Source organism: Macrosteles quadrilineatus, unplaced genomic scaffold (genome assembly GCF_028750875.1).
Source record: "Macrosteles quadrilineatus isolate MER2022 unplaced genomic scaffold, UCM_ALF_1.0 Scaffold_1__1_contigs__length_201487025, whole genome shotgun sequence".
Taxonomy (NCBI): Eukaryota; Metazoa; Arthropoda; class Insecta; order Hemiptera; family Cicadellidae; genus Macrosteles; species Macrosteles quadrilineatus.
Genome location: NW_026542594.1, coordinates 2,231,893 through 2,251,813, shown reverse-complemented (window position 1 = coordinate 2,251,813; position 19,921 = coordinate 2,231,893). Strand labels below are relative to the sequence as shown.

General features: G+C 34.3%; 3 protein-coding genes across 3 annotated transcripts in view; 1 reads left to right on the top strand and 2 right to left on the bottom strand.

The window, feature by feature from the left end:
- LOC128981951 (protein LZIC-like) overlaps nt 1-10,440 on the top strand; it is a 44,071-nt gene extending 33,631 nt beyond the window's left edge. The window contains exon 5 of the mRNA XM_054400992.1: nt 10,279-10,440. Coding sequence (XP_054256967.1) covers nt 10,279-10,343 — 65 coding nt within the window. The 3' untranslated portion in view covers nt 10,344-10,440. The remainder of the gene's footprint in view (nt 1-10,278) is intronic.
- The window catches only part of LOC129005787 (protein Spindly-like), a 200,894-nt gene that overhangs the window by 172,135 nt on the left and 8,838 nt on the right, over nt 1-19,921 (bottom strand). The window lies entirely within an intron of this gene.
- Nucleotides 17,275-18,054, bottom strand: LOC128983624 (E3 SUMO-protein ligase ZBED1-like). The gene has a single exon (XM_054402985.1). The coding sequence runs from the start codon at nt 18,052-18,054 to the stop codon at nt 17,275-17,277; it is 780 nt and encodes a 259-aa protein (XP_054258960.1).

Sequence of the window (19,921 nt, the reverse complement as noted above, 5' to 3'; positions counted from 1 at the left end):
ACATATGGTTTGACAGCTCCATTTAAGTAATGTTAAATAATGTTTACATTCAGGCTAGTGACATCATTGTTTTAAATTTATAATCCTTGCCCTCTCTGTTCTAATATTCATGTAGTATTTAATATGTTTGAGTCAGCTGTGTGGAATTGTGAAATCAAAATTCATTTGACAGTTAGTTCTGCTTGTTTACATTTTTAAACTTTGTAGGTTTGTTCTTTGTTACCATGGATACAATCAATCAATATTTACTTTTAAATCTCTCACCTCAAATTTTTGAAAGCCCACGGGGCAGAGCCCTAGGACAATATCGAAGCGGGAATAGTTCTATATGTATCCTCGGAACTATAGCTTCATTTGTGTGCAATTTGAGCCCAGTCGGTCCAGTAGTTTTTGAGTTTATCTCATACAAACACACACACACACACAGACACCACCTCTTCTTTATAATAGTATAGATAGATATATATAGGTTTGAACGTTATGGACTCCGAAACCGCTCGACAGATTTTAATCAAACTTTCAGGCATTATTAAGCATTATTCAAGGATGGTTTGTGTGAAGTTTGGTGCAGATCCGTCAAAAGGGCTCCGCCCCAGTGGCTCTGGAGTTTCCCATGTTAACCTTATGAGTACTCATATTTAAATGGAATTAAAGAATCTTAACAGCTGTTTCAACTAAACAATTTGCTTCTGTGATTATCAATAGCATTAAAAGGTTACAAAATGTACCAACAGGGTGCAGCACTATTGATTGTCTAAATTTTTAGCATCATTACCTATATTTATATTTATAAAAGAGGCAGTTTGTTTAATAAATAATTGTTGATAGTGTGTGAATAAAGAGTTTTAATTTTTAAGTGCGTTATGCAGTAACTTATTGACTTTCTTTTTTCTAAAATGTTTATAAAAACCTATGGTATTTGTATGGTTTATTTGCCAAAAAATAATATCTGGAAAACGAAAGTAGAAAGTTAATATTTTAACTTAATACTTTTAGTGATCAGAGGAGATGAAGCGTGTTTATTTACTTCACTCTCATTTATCATCACCTTACACATATACACACACTAATAACTGTGTACGAAGCAATTGTTGAAAATGTGAGGAACTGGGACTACTTCTCAATCTTATTCTATACGACAGTGACAGGAATAAATACCTCAATTCCAGGGAATACTTCTATTAAATGTATAAGCTGTTTACCTTTGGTAGGTTGTAGCTTAACAACTATTCAAATTTGTTTTCAAGGTTTATCGGAATAGTGTGAATTACATGTCAAGTTTGATGATGAACATAATCCCGTGAAAAGACTCAAATTGACACAATCCCTGCCTAGCCCTGCATTTCGACGTTTAAGAGCCACAAAAAGAGCCCGTTTCTCCTAATCATCGGCCGATTCCGGAATCTCAACAAAATACATTGAGGCGTAAATGGCGTAGCAGGTGCACAGACAAACAAAGAAAAAAGCAGGCGAAGAACGCAAACAAAAGGTAAACAAACTCATCCTGAAATACATTTTCCAAAGATTCAATGGATGGTGAAACATCTATCAACAATGACATATAATCCGAAAATAGACTATGAAGAAGATAGCTCGGTGGCGATTGGTACCATAACGTTCAAATAATTTGAGTACTGCAAAGCCTTAAAATGGAAAGAATAAATACCGGGCCTGTACTGCAATGGTGGTAAATGGCAGCACCTTTGCATCACCTAGCTAAACCTTTATGCAGTCTGGTCATGGGCAACCACCCTGAGCATACACACTTTATGGACCCGGTGAGACATTATAATAGCTGCTTTTAATATGACATCGAATGGAGCAAAACAGGTTGTAGCTGAATTTTTGACTGAAGCCTGTTGGAATTAACACTAATTTATTAAAAATGTCAACCAATCTGAAAGTTTCCGTAGCGAAGCACGGGTATTCCCCTAGTACAAAATAAATTATAAGCGTAGGCGTCAGATGGATTCAAGATGGCGGAAAGTAGTGACCACTAGTAAATTAGCTCTCTAAAAAATTCATATTTCTGTGATTATAATAAGTCTATTTTTGTTAATTACAGTTTTCAGTGATTTTTTAAACATACCTTTCATATTTTCCAAGTGAATTAAAAGGGAAGTCAGGGAGGATAAGTTTTAAACACTGATAACAAGATCGTAGTGGCAAAGAGTTCGGGATTAGACTGGTTTGATAGGGAAGCAAGGAAATCCAGGCAAGGCCAAGGTCACCTCAGGTACTGATATCAGCTGTGGACTCTTCTCAGTCAGCAAAGATAACAAGTTTATCTGTGATTTGAACCTTCACTAGCCTACTTGGTTTGTTTACTCGAAAAATAAACTGAATAATATTTTCTTTTAAAATTTTATAAACAAAAGAAACATATTTTACTAAGAAATTTCAAGTAGGCAACAATTATTTATTTAACTTTTATTTACACTGCACTGATAATTTCTATAAAAAAGAGTGTTTAACACCTGGATTAAATTATATAGACATTGTAGGACTTCAAAGGATATTTAAACTATGTCTAGAACTTTATGTGGAATTTGCTCTAAGGGGTGAGGTCATCAGCAATATTTTGCACTAGCTGTGAAAAATGGTTTCATTTTAATTGTTTGAACTTGAATTATTCAAGAGTAAAAAAATTTTCAATTGAAGAACTAAAACAATGGCAATGTACTGAATGCCTAAAAAGTACACAAAAAAATGAACCAGATCTGGAAAACGACATTCAACGAGAGGAAGTGTCTTTAGCAGAGGAGATAGACAATGTGTTGTTAAAAGAAAATGAAAACCTTAGGCAACAGTTACATGACGCAAAAAATAAAAGCTCGTTTTTCGAACTTCAATTGGAAGATGATTTAAAACAAAAAGAGGAAGAACTGGAAGTAATGAAAAAGTTTCATGAAGACAAAGTACTTGAGTTGGAGGACAAAATAAAGATCCTCGATGACAAACTAAAAAAGGAAAAGGAATTGAAAGAAATGATAATATTACAAGCAGAAGAAGAAAAACGGATCCAAAATAATAATAGCAGTAGGCCTACTTCTAATCCAACAACAACAGTGAATTACAAATGCATGGAGTGTCAAATACTTAGAGAAGAAACAAACAACATGATGTCATCAATAAGAACATTAGAAACTATTATATCACTCTTAAAAACTGAAAATAATAATTTAGAAAAAAAACTACATTCTATGGAAAATGTTAAATCTACTTGTTTAAGTTGCTTCCCCCCTCTAGCTACTCAATCAAACATTAGGGTTGAACCTGAAAGTTTATCTGACTGGCAGGAAGTGAAAATCTCCAAAAAAAGGCAATCTCCAGTTAAAATAACCACAAGTACACCTACAATCAATCTCAATAATCGCTTTGATGCTCTTTCTAAAATCCACGAGAACAGTCAAGAAGATGCCATAGAAATGGTTCCATCCACAACCATGAATCAAACAAATAAAACTGGAATCAATAATGTCAAACAAAAAAAAAATCAAGAAAAAAACAAAATGCTTTTGTGTGCAGATAGCCATGGCAGGGATCTCTCACACCACCTGAATGAAAACACAAATTTGTTTGAGGCAGTAGGTTTTGTAAGACCAGGAGCCTGTGCGAATGAAATCCTAATTGAGAAGAATATTGACGGAGAGGAGCTTAAAGAAGATGACTCGTTGCTAATAATGGCTGGTTCAAATGACATCGCTAGGAACGAGGCACAGCGTGCCCTTGATAGTATATCAAGAACAATCTTACAATACAACAAGAAAAAAATAATAGTTGCAGATTTTCCAGTAAGACATGATTTAGCAGAATGGTCTTGCGTGAACAAGGAAATCAGGAGGACGAATGTAGCTTTGGAGCAGATGTGTTGTCAGTACAATAATGTAACACTAGTAAAGGTGAGCTCAGCTGAGCGTAAACATCACACAAACCACGGGCAACACCTAAATAGAACTGGTAAGAGATGGCTGGCCAACAAAATCATCGAAGCGACTTCTGAATCTCCTACAGCAACGAATGATGCCCCTACACCACAACACAATGATGACTTCTACAAGGCACGGGAAGAAACGTCGCAGGATGTCATCCCCATCACAGACAGAGAGACGAGCCGCAGGAGTCCACATCCACAGGGAAACGACCAAGAGATGACAACACCAGCCAAATTAGGTTAGGTAGCTTTAGTTTAGATTTAAAGAATAGAAATAACTTTGACTTTTTAATGCATATAAATATTCAAGGAATAAAAGAAAAATTTGATGACTTAAGCTTAATTTTGGATCAAGTTAAAGAAAATACTTTGATTATATCTTTAAATGAACATTGGTTATCTAAAGAAAATATAGAACTGTTAAATAAAATTAATGGTTTCTGCTTAACAGACTACTATACTAGGGAGAATGGTGCAAGAGGAGGTTCAGCAATTTTATTAAAACAAAATGCAGGTATAAAATATAAAGTTAGAAATGACCTTAAAAATTTTAACGAAGATTTTTATTTTGAATGTTCCATCATTGAAATTCTAAATTTTGTTGAGCCTACAATAATTGTATCTTTATATAGAGTACCATATAAGTTCACATTAGCTAGTTTTTTAAAAAATATGCAGTTTTTATTAAATAAGTTGGAAGGGAGGAAAAGGTTAAATGTATTGATAGCTACTGGTTGTAATATAAATGTATTAGATAATAAGGCTTCTGATGGATTTTTAAATGTTTTACATTTTAATGGTTTCAAAGTCAATGTTATGGAGGTAACAAGACCTAGAAGTGGAACTTGTATTGATAATATTATTACTAATGAGAAACATCAGAGAGAATTCATGTTGAGGATATAGGTCTTTCTGATCATAGTGCCATATGGGCCACATTACCCAGATTTAAGGATAAGATCAAAATTAAAGAACAAACCTTTAAAAGATATTTTACTTCAAGTAAAAAAGCTGAATTTAAGAGTAAAATAAAAAACTTGAAATGGAAGGTAGAGCTTGGGAAAAGTGTGAACGATAATTACAACAATTTTTTAAACGATTTCTTATTGACCATGAATGAAATGTTTCCACCTAGACCTACGAGGGTAAAAAATAAAAAAGAAATACAGTGGGTGACAGAGGGGATAAAAGTTTCAAGTATGAACAAACGGCGTCTCCACAGAGAGGCTAAGGAGAGTGGGTGTGCCGAGGCGCAAAGTTATTACAGAAATTATAGAAAGATATTCAAAAAAGTAGTTAGAGCAGCAAAGCGAAGGGCAAATGATAAGTACATCACACAAGCGAAGTGTAAAAGTCAAGCATCTTGGAAAGTAATTAAGAATGAGCTAGGAATGAATACAAGGAAAAAGAGCGTTTTGACAGAAGTACTAATTGACGGATCCATAATAAAAGACCCCAAAGTTATTCCAGATTATTTTAATGATCATTATCTCAACATTAGGAAAAAACTGAATATTAAAAGTTCACCAGAAAAAGCAGTTGACAGTTGCAAAACGGGGATAAACCCAGAAAGTTTGTTTTTTGAATTCAGAGAAGTAAATGTTCATGAAATTTTAAAGATTATACAATCACTACCAAATAAAAAATCTACTGGTTGGGACGAGATTCCTGTCACCTTAATCAAAGAATGTAAAGATTATATAGCTATGCCAATCTGCACATTAATTAATCAGTCACTGTTTACAGGTGATTTTCCATCAAAACTAAAAATATCAATTGTTAGGCCAATTTATAAGAAAGGGGATAAAAACTTGATTGAAAACTATCGTCCAGTCTCATTGTTACCTGTCTTTTCAAAAATATTTGAGAAAGCTGTAAATGTTCAATTACAGGAATATCTAGAGAAAAATAAATTAATAACCAAAAGTCAACATGGTTTTAGAAAATCTCATTCCACCAACTCAGCACTCATCTCTCTAACTGACAATATTTACAGGGCATGGGACAGGTCACAGACCACTGCAGCAATTTGTTGTGACCTGTCAAAGGCTTTTGATTGTGTAGACCATGATGTTCTGTTAAAAAAGCTAGAGGTACATGGAATCAGAGGGTACAGTCTGAAATGGTTTAGATCATATTTAACTAAAAGAATGCAAAAAACATCATTAAGTATAGATAACATGACATATGAATCAAAATATTGTACTGTAAATTCAGGAGTCCCTCAAGGATCAATTTTAGGCCCAGCTTTGTTTGTAATATATGTTAATGATCTTCCAATGAATATAAAGACAGATATAGTAATGTTTGCAGATGATACTACACAGCATTAATTAGAGATAATAGCACAGAAAAAATTAAATTTACAGCAGAGACAATAATAAAAGAATTAGAAAATTGGTTTAAAATAAATGGACTGTTGCTGAATGCAGACAAGACAAATATAATTCACTTCAGAAGTATGCAATATAGAGAGGGTGAAATAAAGGTTACAGTTGGCAATGATGATTTGAAGAATCAGAAGTCTGTGAAATTATTAGGGGTAATATGTGATGAAAATCTGAAGTGGCATGAACATATTGTACCATTATGTAAGAGATTAAATAGCATTTGTTTTAATATGAGTTGCCTTACACACTGTATCAGCATGGAAACAAAACTTATTTTGTACTATGGATATTTTTACCCGCTAGTGAAATATGGAATAACATTATGGGGCGCAACAAATTTAATAAAAAATGTATTGAAAGTACAAAAGAAATGCCTAAGAGCCATGACCCTCAAACAGCCTGGAAGCTCATGTAAAGAAGTATTTAAAAGTTTAAAAATACTTACAGTACCATGTATCTACATTTTTTAGGTTCTGTGTCATGTAAAAAATAATTTAAATTGGTACTCTATAGAAAAAAATAGCCACAATTACAATACTAGAAACCAGAATTTGCTTACATACCCTCATCATTCTACGACATCTTTAGAAAGAAGTATTCATTACATGGGAATTAAATTGTTCAATAAACTTCCAAATCACTTAAAAAACACAGCAATGAGTCCAGCACAATTTGCAGATAACATTAAGAGTATTTTGATCAGAAAGGCCTATTATAAAGTTGACGATTTTCTAAATGACTCTCAAGTGTTATAAGCAGGTCCTGTTACTTCAATAATATTTTATAGAGTAAAAAGTTCCTTCTCCATGTTAATCTTGTTGATTTTTAAATGTTACATATTTTATATATATCGTTTTTGTTGTGAAATTTTAATGTAGACCTCGTTATTGACTAAAATTACATGTGTTGTACATTTTTTATGTTTTATTTATAATTAAATTCTATAAATCTTGTTATTTAGTTTTAAGCTTGACGTTATCTTTTTTATTAAACCTTTTGACTAGTCTATTTAAAGAGTTCCTCAAATGTTAAAAAACTATTTTATTTATTATTAATAAATTAAATACATTGTAAAAAAGGACATTATATAATATTAGACTATAAGAAAAATGACGAAGCACCTGTGCATTTATCTAAAACCTCTGTACGTTTATGTGCTAATAAACATGATTTGATTTGATTTGATTTAGGCCTATATTTCTTTTTAGTTCTAATCACTGTTTAGGGTTACTTTTTTTAATAAACACCATGGTACCCTGTTTAAAACAATTTTAAACAGGGTAGGCCTACTATAGTATTTATTATTTAACTTGTGTGTAATATGTATGTAAAAAAGGCCCTCTCATCTAAGCCGCCCCAGGCCCCCAACTATGATAGTACGCCACCGGTTAATGGCTTTAACAAGACCATTAAAAAAATACCCCCACCACAGGAAAACCTGCAGACTTAGGTAATTTCCATTTGCCTGATTGGATTTCCATTTAAATGTCTCCTTGAAAATATTACATTTATACCTTTTTTAAATAGCATAAGTTTAACAAGTACCTACTTAGGTTTGCTGCAACGGGGAGTGTAAAAAGGTGTCTTTTGTTAAATGTTATTAGTTTAGTTTGAAATAAATTCATTTCATAAATTTGATCAAAATATGTTCATAAACAAGCAAAATGCAACAGTTTACTTATTCTCTATAAGAACAACATGGAAATTTTAAATTTACAATTTTTTGGAATGTTCTCCGTAACCACGGAGTGGCACATTGTAACACTTAAAAATACTAAATTATATTTTGTTAGCTCTAGAAGTGGTTTGGATAGAAATTGCTAAATTTTATGGTGTTAGGGTCAAAAATGAGAAAAACCAATTTTTACCCCAAAAAAGACCCATAAACCCCCGTCGATCATATGCTGGTTCGCGAACTCGTTTGAATAAATGTATATTTAGGTTTAAACTTTTATACCAAATTTCATCAAAATCGGATAATTTTTGCTCGAGTTATCTGATGGACAAGTATATGTATATGAATTTGAAAGGATGGTGTTTTTGGCCTCTAGGGACGTCAAAACAAAAAAGAAAATCTGTCCCGTGACCAGGTCTTACCAAGAGTACTACGGTAATAGCTTATTCCCTATATAGAATGATCTTAGTTTTGTAAATATTTTGTAAATTTATATCATTATTATAGATATTATTTTAAATATAAATAAAATGTATGCTTAGAACATGTTAAACTCTTTAATTATATATTACCCTCATACATGAGCCCAAAACATTTAATTTGAGACATAAATAAGGCATTTCGGACAATTAATTCAACAGATCCAGTAAAAAATCTATATTTCCAAGATGGCGGCAGTTTTTTCAAGATGGCGGCCATTCCTCAACTGGGTTTTCTTGGGACTTTGTGTGGGCCACTTAGGACATTGTTTTGAACATATACACCAATTTTCAGCCTGTTATAATTTTTTTCTGGGTCATAACCTAATTGCACTGGACTAATAACATACTTGAAAGCTTATTAATTTACAAAATATAAGAAACATACAGCTAGGAAATTGCTGGAGTGCTTCCCTTCGGCTTTATTACTGTGTTTTATTTTTGACATAGAGTCAACAAGATGAATTTGTTTTCTAAATTCTTTTGTTATTTTGCTGCACGTTGAGCCGCACGGGTTCACTAGTTTGTGTGATTACATGACTTGGTTAGTTTTTTATTTTATTTCACTATTGCCTAATTTTTGAATCCGCACTTCTTCAGTACTCTTCTCTGCTTTTTTAAAGACATGCCACAGCGTTGCCGGACGTTTACTACTGGTAGTTGTAGCAGTATTTAGCTGGAGTTTCATCTGGACCCCGTGTACTGATTCTAAGAATTAACTTGCCCCTTTTGCGTTGGAACGGACGTAGTTCCCTGTTATCCTGTCATCAATGACCATCAACAAGGTGCAAGGACAGTCAATTGGCAAAGTTGGAGTGTATCTTCCGAAACCTGTGATTGGACACGGCCAGCTCTACGTTGCCACGAGTAGAGCAAGAGGTCTTTGCCTGGGCTACGGTTCTTCGTAGAGGACACTTCCGAGCAGGGTCACTTAAGAAACGATCATTGTGTTTATACTAAAAACGTTTGTCGTGAACAAATTTTAAATAAAAAAATTACCGTTCAAGCAAGAATATAAAATGTGTATTTATTACAGCATGAGTTCCATCCACATCTGTTGTAAATTAAAAAGTTTTGACGTTCACTGTGAATTTGAGGAAATGGAGCCTAATATTAATAACGTGCTTAGGCATATCGGTCTTTAGGCAATACCAACCTTCAGTATGTTGAAACAGCTACATTTGGAAAGTGTTCTTCAAAGTTAATAAACTGGCACAATTGTGCAACCCTGGGACGTCCTAGTTTCATTAAAAATATACAACAAGCTAATACATGTAATTCCAAAATATTCTGAAAATACTTCTGCCACATTTTAACAATTTATTGCTAATACATGTTGACTTTGTCTGTCTCTGACTGTACTGTATGACTTTGTCAGTGCTATTTGTTTTGCGACAGTAAAATATTATTATTGCTATGGGAGTAGCATTACAAAGTTGGAGTGTATCTTCCGGAACCTGTGATTGGACATGGCCAGCTCTACGTTGCCGTGAGTAGAGCAAGAGGTCTTTGCCTAGGCTACGGTACTATAGTATTACAATAGTGCTTTGATATCAAACATTACTATTCTGGAATGTTACCACCAAAAATAAGGATTGAATAATCACATTATTTTATCACTGATCAAATAGGGTAGTTTTAAGGACCGAAAGAAATATTTTCAAATCCCAAAAGTTTTAATCAGCTACTCCCCAGTTTAAATAATAAATGAAAACCCAAAGAGGAATAAACATTCGATCATTGTGTTTTCCAGGTTTTCCTACATGTTCATAAAATATAACGTGTTACCTTATGTTGAAGGTGTTGGAGAAAGTGCTGCCCTAGACCTAGCGTCTGAAGATGTCCTTGCAACTCACAGGGTGTGATATGTATGTGTGTGGTTTTCATTATGAGTGAAACTAATGTTTTGTACCATTGTCTTGATTTGTAAATTAACATACAGTATATAAATTATTTATCTTATCTTACGTGTTTTTTGTAAACCTTGAAATATGAAGGAGTATAGACATTAGATATTGACTAAGTTGTGTATTGAATATGATTCAATGTACACATTTAATAATTTATAAATAAAAATACTTTTTAAAAATAACACGTTTTTAAACGCACTAAAAAGTATAAAATAATTTATAAAATGTTGAGAGAATAAATAAAAGAGGAAGTTTGTAAATATATATACTATAAATATATATATATGGACTCCAAAACCGCTCGACAGATTTTAATCAAACTTTCAGGCATTATTAAGCATTATTCAAGGATGGTTTGTGTGAAGTTTGGTGCAGATCCGTCAAAAGGGCTCCGCCCCAGTGGCTCTGGAGTTTCCCATGTTAACCTTATGAGTACTCATATTTAAATGGAATTAAAGAATCTTAACAGCTGTTTCAACTAAACAATTTGCTTCTGTGATTATCAATAGCATTAAAAGGTTACAAAATGTACCAACAGGGTGCAGCACTATTGATTGTCTAAATTTTTAGCATCATTACCTATATTTATATTTATAAAAGAGGCAGTTTGTTTAATAAATAATTGTTGATAGTGTGTGAATAAAGAGTTTTAATTTTTAAGTGCGTAATGCAGTAACTTATTGACTTTCTTTTTTCTAAAATGTTTATAAAAACCTATGGTATTTGTATGGTTTATTTGCCAAAAAATAATATCTGGAAAACGAAAGTAGAAAGTTAATATTTTAACTTAATACTTTTAGTGATCAGAGGAGATGAAGCGTGTTTATTTACTTCACTCTCATTTATCATCACCTTACAAAAGATCAAATCCTGACACTCGAATCTCAAGACGGTAAATACATATGAAAGATGGTAAGTGGTAACACAACGTGGAGAATATGGAAAAAAAGTTTGTCCAGGCGGGCGAGGTAGTCCAGGCGGGAGCTCCTCCCCCACACGGTACATCGCTGCTGTAAGCTCCTATATACACACACTAATAACTGTGTACGAAGCAATTGTTGAAAATGTGAGGAACTGGGACTACTTCTCAATCTTATTCTATACGACAGTGACAGGAATAAATACCTCAATTCCAGGGAATACTTCTATTAAATGTATAAGCTGTTTACCTTTGGTAGGTTGTAGCTTGACAACTATTCAAATTTGTTTTCAAGGTTTATCGGAATAGTGTGAATTACATGTCAAGTTTGATGATGAACATAATCCCGTGAAAAGACTCAAATTGACACAATCCCTGCCTTTTTAAACGCACTAAAAAGTATAAAATAATTTATGAAATGTTGAGAGAATAAATACTTGTATTTAAAACGAAAAACGTGGGGCGCATGCAATAGATCATCATAGTTCAATAGGTGAAGTTAATTGTAAATCAGCATGCGCCCCACGTTTTTCGTTTTAAATACAAGTATTTATTCTCTCAACATTTCATAAATTATTTTATACTTTTTAGTGCGTTTAAAAACGTGGCATTTTTAAAAAGTATTTTTATTTATAAATTATTATCTAGTTTTTAGTCTTTAATGTGTAAATATGTTAAATCTATTTTATATAGCCTCTTAATGCATAACCAAAACCCAAAACCTTATTATCTGTAATCAGATGTTTTATCTTTACTTTGAAATGATCCTACTAATATTATAAATGAGAAAGTTTGGATGTATGGATGTATGGATGTATGTTTGTGACAAGTAAACGCGAAAAATACTGGTCGGATCGGGCTGAAATTTGGTGTGATGATAGTTCACATTCCCGATTAACATATAGACACATTCTTATCTCAAAAGTCCTTTCGGGCTCCGCCCCAGTGGCCCTGGAGTTTCCCATGTTAACCTTATGAGTAATCATATTTAAAAGGAATAACAGAATTTTGTCAGCTGTTTCAACTACACAAGTTGGTTCTATGATATTAAATAGCATTAAAAAGTTACAAGGTTTACCAACAGGGTGCAGTACAATTAACTTTTTTTGCATTCTGTGTCCTCTTCCCGTTGCAAAGCACGGGTACAACAGCTAGTTGTTTTATATTTTTAGAATATATCGGAAGCAGAACCTGTACCTCTTAACCTCTCTCTTATATGTTTACATTCTTTTAAAATGTAAACATGGAAAATTTGGAAGCCAAAGGGGCGTAGTCCAAGGGAAATATGAAAATTAAATTATATAATATTGCATTGTCATCCATTTGTGAGCTATGATTCAAGTTTCAAGCCTCTAGCTCATCGGATACTTTGTTTAAAATTGATATAAAAATTTGTAGGAAAGCGAGCTAATAAAAACAAGCCCTTGGGGCGTAGTCCAAGGGAAATATAAAAATTAAATGATATAATATTGCATTGTCATCCATTTATGAGCAATGTTTCAAATTTCAAGTCTCTAGCTCATCGGGAAGTATCAAAATTTGCAAGAAAGCGATTTAATAAAAACAAGCCCATGGGGCGTAGCTCAAAGGAAATATGAAAATTAAATGATATAATATTGCATTGTCTTCCATTTGTGAGCTATGTTTCAAGTTTCAAGTCTCTAGCTCGTCGGGAAGTTAGTATAAAATTGATTTCAAAGTTTGTACCGGACAAGAAAGCGAGCTAATAAAAACGTTTTAAAATGGGAAATGTAAATAAGTTTGAAACAAGACAAACTATTCTCCCACAATCGGAATAAAACTTGGAGAATTCACATTGATGATTACATGATAATGTCAGTTTTTGTCAGACAATAATGAAAAAATTGCATGATAAGAGAAGAGGTTACAGGTAAGTGGCACTGTAATCTAACTGCTGATCTGTTGCTAATTTAAGAGTGAAATGTATTGGATGTCCTAGAATAATAACAACTACGGTTACTCTTAACCCTTCGCGGACGAGTGACGGATATATCCGCTTATGGTTTTTGATGTCCCGGACGGGAAGCGGTTATATCCGCCTTCTCTTCAGACAGACTGTCAGGTGCTTGAGCAGTAACCTGATGTTATGCGGTAACAAGGCACCACTTTCCTGCTCTTTCCATGACTGCGCTCTCCCCCGCACTCCCCCCTCTCTCCCGCGCCAACCCCTCTCCAGCGCCTCCCCCGCTCCCGCACACCTACCACCACTCCTACCTGCCGGGTGTTGAGTCCCCTCAACGTTTTGCGCTCAACATTACATTGTCTTTATTTATTGTTTATATATTGTTCTTTATTTATTGCCTAACGTTGTCGTGTTCATATCTTTGAAGACGGGTGGCAGATTTATCCGCTGCATTTCTACTCATCCGCGGACGGGTAGCGGATATATCTGCATAGTTAAAAGCGAGTAAAAAATTACTTTCACAGAATGAAGTGTTCCACTGTGTTTATTTTATGTATACTTGTATAAAAATAAGAAAAATTAATTTTTATTTTTTCCTCTAATATATTCTCGTCCTATGTCACGATTTCGCCCGTCCAGGAAGGGTTAAGATTTCACGCAAATTTAGCTAATACAGAAGATAAAGTGAAGTTATTAAGATCTTGAATATTTAACTTAGTGTAATTTAATCAGTAAATACCCCCGCCGCAGCAAACCTGCCGACTAAGCGAATTTCCATCTGTCTGAAATGTTTTTCAATGTATTTAAATATTATTTTTAACGAGTACCTAGGTTTGCTGCCACAAGGAAACTAATAATTACTAAAATATTAATAGCTAAGTATAAAATAAATAAATTTGCTAAGTTAGATCAAAATATGTCCATAAACAAGTTAACTTCAACATTTTACAATATTCTCCATAAAAATAACATGGGAGTTTTAAATTAAAGTTTTTTTGAATTTTCTCCATTACCAATAACCTTAAAAATACCCCCGCCGCAGCAAACCTGCAGACTAAGCAAATTTCCATTTGCCTGATTGGATTTACACTAAAATGTCTACTTAAAAATATAACATTTTATTCCCTATTTAAATAGAATTAGTTTAACAAGTACTTAGGTTTGCTGCATCAGGGAGGGTAAACCTGTTTTTTTTCTTTTTATGTTAATAGTTAGTAAGAAATAAAAACATTTTCTAAATTTGATCAAAATATGTTCATAAACAAGCACACTACAACAGTTTACTTATTCTCCATAAGATTAACATGGGTATTTAAATTTTTTTGGAATTTTCACCGTAACCATTAGGCGCATACATTTATTTTTTTGTCCTAGGACGCAAGGCACAAGCCTGGGATTGTTTTTCACATTACTTCAGGCTAGACCTAGGGGTTGCGGCATTATCACTTAGATAAAATCCATTGGTGACTTGGCGGGGATCGGACCCGGGACCTCAGGGACTGACCGGACTGACACCATCTGGTCAACTACTACGCCAGCTCGCTCCCCATTAGGCGCATAATAGCACTTCAATATACTAAATTATTTGTTTTTTAAGCTCTACAAAATGGTTTGGAAAGAAATTGCTAAATTTTATGTTTTTTGGGTCAAAAATTGGAAAAACCTATTTTTACCCCCATAAAACCCCTGTTCCCATAGTCCGTTCATGCTGATTCGCGAACTCGTTCGAATAAATGTAGGTTTGCACGTTTATACCAAATTTCATCAAAATCAGATAATTTTTCCTCGAGTTATCGTGCTAACGGACACATATATATATGAATTTGAATGGATGGTGTTTTTGGCCTCTACTAGGGACCTCAAAACAAAAAAAAATCTGTCCCGCGTCCAGGTCTTACCATGAGTACTGTACTACAGTAGGCCTAATAGCTTATTCCCTACAAGGGAAATTCGCTAAAACACTTTGATATACTAAATTATTTGTTTTTTTAAGCTCTTTAAAAAGGTCTAGAGAGAAATTGGGAAATTTTGTGTTTTGAGGGTTAAAAATGAGAAAAACCATTTTTTACCCCATATAACCCCCCGTAAAACCCCGTTTTCATGGTCCGATCATGCTGATTCGCGAACTCTTCAAGTTTATCCCGCCTTACACCTTTAAACCAAATTTCATCAAAATCGGACAAAAATTACTCAAGTTATTGCGTTCACGAACGTATATATATATACAATATACAAATTTGAACGAATGGCGTTTTTGGCCTCTGGGACATCAAAATGAAAAATTAAATTGGTCCCGAGCCTAGGTCTTACTGTGCCACCTACGGTAATAGAACTACTTCCCTATAGGGAAATTCGCTAAAAGAGAGGGTAAATATGATGAAGATGATCACCACTTACGCCTTAGATCAGAACCACCTTAAAAAATGTGGTTGATGAATTAGTCTAATATGATATTTATTATGATTGTTAGTTTAATTGGCAACAGGTGACCCGAAAGGTGTTGTGGAATCTTCTGTCTTTTTCTTGTTCATGAGTTGTATGTTAAAGCCTCTTTCACCAAAAAAGAGAATGAGAGGATATAAAAATGGGTCTGTCATCTGATGGAGAAAGTTAAAATTACTGATAACCTGTACCATCTTTTTTGGAAAAAAAAACCTTTCAGATCATATACCTGTCAGATCGTATTAGTAGACGACTATCTTTTATGGTGAAAAATAAATAAATTTCAGTGTGTCGTGAATCCATCAATGTATATAGTCTAACTGGATTGTGCCCTACCACGAGAATACGGCGCCGAAAACGAGCGGGGGCTCAGTGATAATTAATTAAAGTCGGGACCACGTAAGTTTGCAGTTGGTGGCAGCCAATCACAAGGCAAAGCTAGTGCGACGTTGCCACATCGCCCGTTGACAACACTAATTAAAATATAATAAGCAATATTTTCAAATCAGCTGGTATTATTAGATTTGGCAACACCGCACGGTTCTCATTGGTTTATTCAAAACCATATGGTAAATAGGCTCCTCCCTCAACTGCAAACTTACGTGGTCCCGACTGTAGACCAATTCGTTAGTTACAATGCAAAAACGTGGTTCGAATTTCACTACAAACTGTAGGTCCCTTAGCTGCCATTGGCTGTATGGGCTATTAATTAACAGCTGTGTCTAAGGAATATGTCAGCCTTAGTCACTAACAAGACTACAAGATCGCACCACTCATTCTACACTTTAATTATGGTCGCCATTTAAAAGTAAAGAATTAAAGTAGGCTCCCCCCATCACGAGTGGTTGACAGAGTGGCCCTCAGCATAGTGATGAAATACTATCAATAGTTGGACTATCGATAGTTTTCGATATTTTTTTTTAAACTATCGATATTATCAATAGTATTTTTATGGTGATCAATTTGCGATTTTTTAGTTTAAGGTGATTTAAAAAACTGCAATCTTAAATTCGAATAATACCTAATATATTTTAATAACATATAAATATTATGTATTTTGGATAAAAATAAAACCTTCAGCCTGAAAATGTAAGATGAAAGTTTTAAATACCTAGGCTATGTATTACAAACAAGAATAATCATAAACTGTTAAATCAGTTAGGCATAAAATGAGAAACCCCTAAAACTAAAAGACATGTTAGCTAAATATAAAAACATATTAAACAGTGGTTGGAGTTAATTAAAACACATTGATGTCACCTAAACTTTTAACAACCACATGTTGGCTTTTCCAAAAATCTATGCGTCCACTAACTTGGGCTTGAGTCTGTTTCTCTGGTCAGTGATTATCAGCTCCGCCTTCGAAAAAACCCTCTCTGCAGGCACTGATGTGGCTGGCACGCACAGATATTTTCTGGCAATGTCTGCTAAAATGTTGCTGTAATGATCCTTCCAAAACTGCAAAACCTCACCTTTGGGTTCAATAACTTTGTTTTCTGTGTATTGCCGGACGATTATTATGGCGTCAGTTGTGGCTGATGCCTGTGGCGTTGATGGGCGGCAATTTTATGGACAAAACCCAGAAGATTTATCTTTTTTTTCTATGGTGGGGTTTCCTCCTCAGGTGTAGCTTCTGCAACATTCTGGGTCGAGGAAGAAGCTTTTTGTAGCTGTGGCTGTTGAGACTTTTCTTTATTCACAGCTGATGGCACCTCCGAAGTTAACCATTTTTTAATAATGTTTGCCGGGACTCTGAAGCCAAATCCTTTGTACCTCGGGTCTAGTAGCGTGGCAGTTGACGGGACTGTTCTCGTTTCATAAGGGAAGAGTCTTTGATTTACAGCGCTTATCAATGCATGGATTAAGATTCTTCCTCCTTCAGTTGCCATAGTCGTCTCCAATTCTCTAAGGTGGTTGATTAGCCCAATAACCAAGGGGTTAATCAGACTTGCCGTGATGTACTGATCCCCTGAAATCTGTTCAGTCGCCTCTTCAAATGGTGTTAAGGCTTCCACCATATCCCTCATAAGAGAATTGTCTTCGGCTGATAATTGTGGTGGGGAGTTCTTAAGAGAGCTCATTGCCAAGACAAGGCTATCCCCAACCCCAACCTCTAAAATTTGCCTAATCATCATTAAGGTGCTATTCCAGCGTGTCGGAGTGTCATTTACTAGTTTCAATGTCTTCTTAGATAAGCTACACTGTGTCTCCTTGTCTGAAGCTAAAGAGCTGCTTCTGAAATACGTTACAATGGCCTTTATCTTCTTTATGACAGCTGCCACTTCTTCATTGGCAGTTAAGGCATCATGCACTACAAGATTGAGTGTATGAGCAAAACTAGGCAAGTGTTTGATTTTCAGGATGTTTGCAGCCGCAACCATATTCGAGCTGTTGTCTGTTACCATACAAACTACGTTGTCAACAATACCCCATTCTTCTATGATTGAACGGGCAGCACCTGCAATGGCTTCCCTTCAAACAAGAGGTACTCAAGACCGCTGAACAAAGGGAAGTATCATGAATAAAATGACAAGTTAGAGTTAGGTAACCCTCTGTAGAGGGGTATGTCCACATATCACTTGTGACTGCTACATGTTTCACTTCCGTTAGAAGCGTTTTTAACTTATCTTTCAATTTATCATGAAGTTGTGGATGGAGGACATTTTTTACAGTAGTTTTGCTCGGAAGCTCGTATTTTGGGTCGATCACAGAAATAAAATTTCTAAATCCTTCTCTTTCCACAATGGTAAATGGTTCAAGATCTGTAGTAACTTTTTTAACCAATGCATTATCTAGTTTTTGTTTTGTTTCACTTTTTTTGTCATTATTTGTTTCCACGGTCTAAATATTGTTTGATTGGACGTTTAATTCCTTTAGACGGCTTAATAACATTTTTGTGACTAGTACTTTTTCATGAGCTGGAACTTGTACTAGTGCTTGGCGCTGGTTCATCTAGACCATCTTCATCGTCTGCCTCAACTTCAGTAGAACCATAACTTTTTAAAAAGGGGTGAAACCTCTTCAGGTGATCTTTAAAGTTAGTGGTGTTTCCACTTGTTTTATATTGTTTATTGCACACTAAACAAGTAGCAAAAGAAGGGTTTTTTGCGTCTTTTTTAAAATGCTGCCATACAGACGATTTTGTTCTTCCCGACATACTATCTAAAAATACACATTTCTGGCTTAGAACATCTAATATTATAAAAGAATATCTACAAAAATAAAGCAATAATTATAATACAACAGTTGTTGTTGTTGATGAACAGCATAAGAACTATCAAAAGTACAAGAAACTTATGGATATGTCAACGTCAAAATTAGAATGCGCTGAGAATCATATAACACAGAAAATATATACATATTCTCTCAATCCTCAGCGAGACAGAAATAATCCGTAGGAGAGTTTGCTATCTATAGGCCTACTAATAAATGTAACGTAAGACTCTCCGGGCAAAACTTAAGTCACCATGTACTAAAATTGAAATAATTAATAGTAAATTGCTTGCCAAGGTGTAGGCTAACAGAGTAATAGGCGTTATTGTAACTGTATTATAAATACAGTAGACATAAATGCTCTCTTACCTTTTTAAAACAAATACAAATCATATATCAGAAACTATAAACATAGAAGCACTCGCAAACCTAACCTCTGCAGTCAGTTGATAACAGAGATAAACACTAACTACCACCCCTAACCCTGGTAGTGTGGTTTTGTCTGCAGTGTTGAGTGTTCCTGTTCCAACGTGACTAGTAAAATCTAAGGTAGATTGGTAGTATTCAAACTGAGATAATATATAAATTATCACTTCAAAGAAACTATATAATCATCGTAGAGCTGTACTATGATCATACTCTTTGAAATGGCATTAATTAATGTCATTGTTATGGATAAAATGTATTTTTATGAACATTAATTCAGCTTGATAAACTATCGATAGCTAAGGTCGATAGTTAGGTTAGTCTCACTATCGGAAAACTATCGATGGTAACAAACTATCAATACAATCGATAGTATTTCATCACTACCTCAGCATTGAAGTAGCATTGCTGCTTAACCTCCTCCATAATGGGTTAATAATGAACATTGTTCACAGAGGATCAATCAGGAATTGTCGCGGGTAATTTCATAATCTTCCTAACTCAGTATCCACCGAGAAATTGCCATTTCTTCAGAAGAAGTAATAGACGATATGGCAAAAAAACCAAGAAAACTTGAATTCATTTCATTGTAATAATTTATAGGTCCTG

What these genes read in the sequence shown, in the direction of transcription:
- LOC128983624 (XM_054402985.1), bottom strand. Translation starts at nt 18,054, where the DNA reads ATGGTTGCGGCTGCAAACATCCTGAAAATCAAACACTTGCCTAGTTTT.